The sequence below is a fragment of the Rhincodon typus genome, chromosome 9, assembly GCF_021869965.1.
Source record: "Rhincodon typus isolate 14 chromosome 9, sRhiTyp1.1, whole genome shotgun sequence".
In the NCBI taxonomy this organism is placed as follows: Eukaryota; Metazoa; Chordata; class Chondrichthyes; order Orectolobiformes; family Rhincodontidae; genus Rhincodon; species Rhincodon typus.
This window is the reverse complement of record NC_063340.1, coordinates 26137442-26140372: the sequence shown is the minus strand read 5'-3', so window position 1 is coordinate 26140372 and position 2931 is coordinate 26137442. Positions and strand designations below refer to the sequence as shown.

At 48.8% G+C, this 2931-nt stretch overlaps 1 protein-coding gene across 1 annotated transcript in view; it reads left to right on the top strand.

Annotated features, from left to right (window-relative positions):
* LOC109929780 (filamin-A-interacting protein 1-like) overlaps positions 1 to 2931 on the top strand; it is a 393800-nt gene that overhangs the window by 13499 nt on the left and 377370 nt on the right. The window contains exon 2 of the mRNA XM_048600953.1: positions 1426 to 1501. Coding sequence (XP_048456910.1) covers positions 1426 to 1501 — 76 coding nt within the window. The remainder of the gene's footprint in view (positions 1 to 1425; positions 1502 to 2931) is intronic.

The following is a 2931-nucleotide window of genomic DNA, read 5'->3' as shown; positions in this document are numbered from 1 at the left end:
CCCCCTCCCCGCAATAACAACCAAAACAGAATCCCCCTCGTCCTCATGTACTACCCCACTAACCTCCGGATCCAACGCATCATCCTCCGACACTTCCGCCATCTGCAATCCGACCCCACCACCAAAGACATTTTTCCCTCCCCTCCCTTATCTGCTTTCCGGAGGGATCACTCTCTCTGGGACTCCCTTGTCCGCTCCACACTCCCCTCCAGCCCCACCACACCCGGCACTTTTCCCTGCAACCGCAGGAACTGCTACACCTGCCCCTACACCTCCCCCCTCACCCCCTTCCCAGGCCCCAAGAAGACTTTCCACATCAAACAGATGTTCACCTGCACATCTGCTAATGTGGTATACTGCATCCGCTGTTCCTGTTGTAGCCTCCTCTACATCGGGAAAAGCAAGCGGAGGCTTGAGGACCGCTTTGCAGAACATCTATGCTCGGTTCGCACTAAACAACTGCACCTCCCAGTCGCAAACCATTTCAACTCCCCCTCCCATTCCTCACGACATGTGCATCCTGCAGTGCCACAACGATGCTACCCGAAGGTTGCAGGAACAGCAACTCATATTCCGCTTGGGAACTGTGCAGTCCAATGGTATCAATGTGGACTTCACAAGCTTCAAAATCTCCCCTCCCCCAACCACATCTCAAAACCAGCCCAGCTCGTCCCCGCCTCCCTATCCTGTCCTTCCACCTATCCCCTCCACCCCCACCCCCCCCCTCCACCTCCACCTCCTACCAACTAACCTCAACCCGCCCCCTTGACTGTACGTCCTCCCTGGACTGACCTATCCCCTCTCTGCCTCCCCACCTACACTCACTTCTACTGGCTCCATCCCCGCCTCTTTGGCCTGTCTGTCTCCCCTCCACCTATCTTCTTTATCCATCTTCTATCCGCCTCCCCCTCCCCCTCCCCCTCTCCCTATTTATTTCAGAACCCCATCCCTGAAGTAGGGTCTAGGCCTGAAACGTCAGTCTTCCTGCTCCTCTGATGCTGCTTGGTCTGCTGTGTTCATCCAGCTCTACACCTTGTTATCTCGCGTAGTATTAGATTGGTCGAGGAGTCGGTGTGATGTGAAGGACGCATACGCGTATTGTTGCTTGGCCAGAGCAGGTAAGTGAAGGTTAGGCTGGTAACATAAAGTCATCGGGCATCAATATAGAAATGAGGGCCAATTGGGTGTTTGTTGCCTGTTTAGCGTCTCGGTTGCTAACCTTGAGGCGCGTTTCACGATCGACAGGCGTCTATATTGTCAGTGGGATGCACGAAAAGACTTGAGAGAAGGTTGGGCAGCAACTGGAGCGAAACCGTTATAGTGAGTGGTTATTTGTCCTGAAACGATAGCTTTCTCTTTCCAGAAACGTTCCCCCAACTAAATATTTCTAGTACTTTTTTCTTGTTTGTTCTGTTTTTATTTCAGATTTCCACTACCCACTTTTTTGTCAGGAAATGCTGACCGGGAGCCCAAACGGTTCCGCCATCTTGCGTTTAAAAAGGTGCGTGTTTCCCTGCTTTATGCTGCCTATGCGTTCCGCCATCTTGCGTTAGGAAGATGGGTGTTTCTCTGCCTTGTACTGCCCATGCGTTCTGCTACCCTGGTGACTGGCCATGATTTCTTTGTCTCTGGGTAGCTGGGGGCTGGCTACAATTAGGTTTTAAAGATTGTTCTGCCCAGAAATTAAGTATCCATTCTGGGCTAAGTAAGCATGTTGGCGAATGGATGGTTTTAATTAAAATTCTCATTCCTCAACTTATTGGGCTTCAAATCGTGGTGTGGTAGCATTGGACTTGAGTATTGCCAGAGAGAAAAATTTGAAGCTTTTTGTCCTCTATTCATCTCCACAAAACTTGGAAATGGTCTCAAGAATTTGAACAATAACCAAATCCACCCAATTAGAGTTGCTGCCATGCAGTGGCTACCCTATGGCTTTCCAGTCGCCACAGTGCTGTTGACCCAAAAAGTAGTTCTGCTTATCATATGATCAAGCAACGTTGTCCTGAATTTCAATATTTGTATGATGAAGGGTACTTTAAATTCCAAACTTCAGCAAAATTTCCATTGGTTGCGCATAAGAGTGTAACCACACAGTGGGCTGAAAAGCCCAAAGCAAAATGTATGTTGATTGATGTGATCCTATGATTGTTTGGCAACTGCTGTCAATCGTGTGTGCTGATATCTAGACTTGAAGCCAGTGTAAGATAATCAGTTCAGCTTAAGACATGAATTACATGAGGAGCAGTAACATATGCTCATATGAACCTATTTTCTGCAACTAAATGAAACATGTTCAGACCTGTGCCTTTGAGTTACCCAGGGGCCTGGGGACCCTATTGTTTTTGCCATGGAGAAAACTTGACTAGTGAATCAAATGTCAGTTAATAATCCCCTTTTCACCTGTATGATAAATGGTTGTGATTTCCCACTTCTAGGTTAGGGTATCCACATTCAAGTCCCGCATCAGGACATGATGACTAGAGACATGTGTCAAAATGACCAAGCAGCTTGATTATATTGAAAGGCTGTGTTCACTGACACTGGTGTATGCACATGTATGAATGGTTTTAGGGGTTGCTGCCTTGGGAAGGTGGGGTGGTGCTGGAGAGTGGGCGAAGAAGAGATGCAGACCTGCGTGGTGGGAGGAGACCATTGATAGAGAACTGGTAGGTGGGCCCCTCCTTGTCACCCATGCACAGTTGAAAGCAGTTGCAGGTGTTAACGAGCACTGCCTTGACAAAAAGGTATGCTTGTTTGAAGAGATAGCAGGAACTGCAGATGCTGGAGAATCTGAGATAACAAGGTGCAGAGCTGGATGAACACAGCAGGAAGGCTGATGTTTCAGGCCTAGACCCCATTTCTGAAGAAGGGTCTAGGCCCGAAACGTCAGCCTTCCTGCTCCTCTGATGCTGCTTGGCCTGCTGTGTTCAT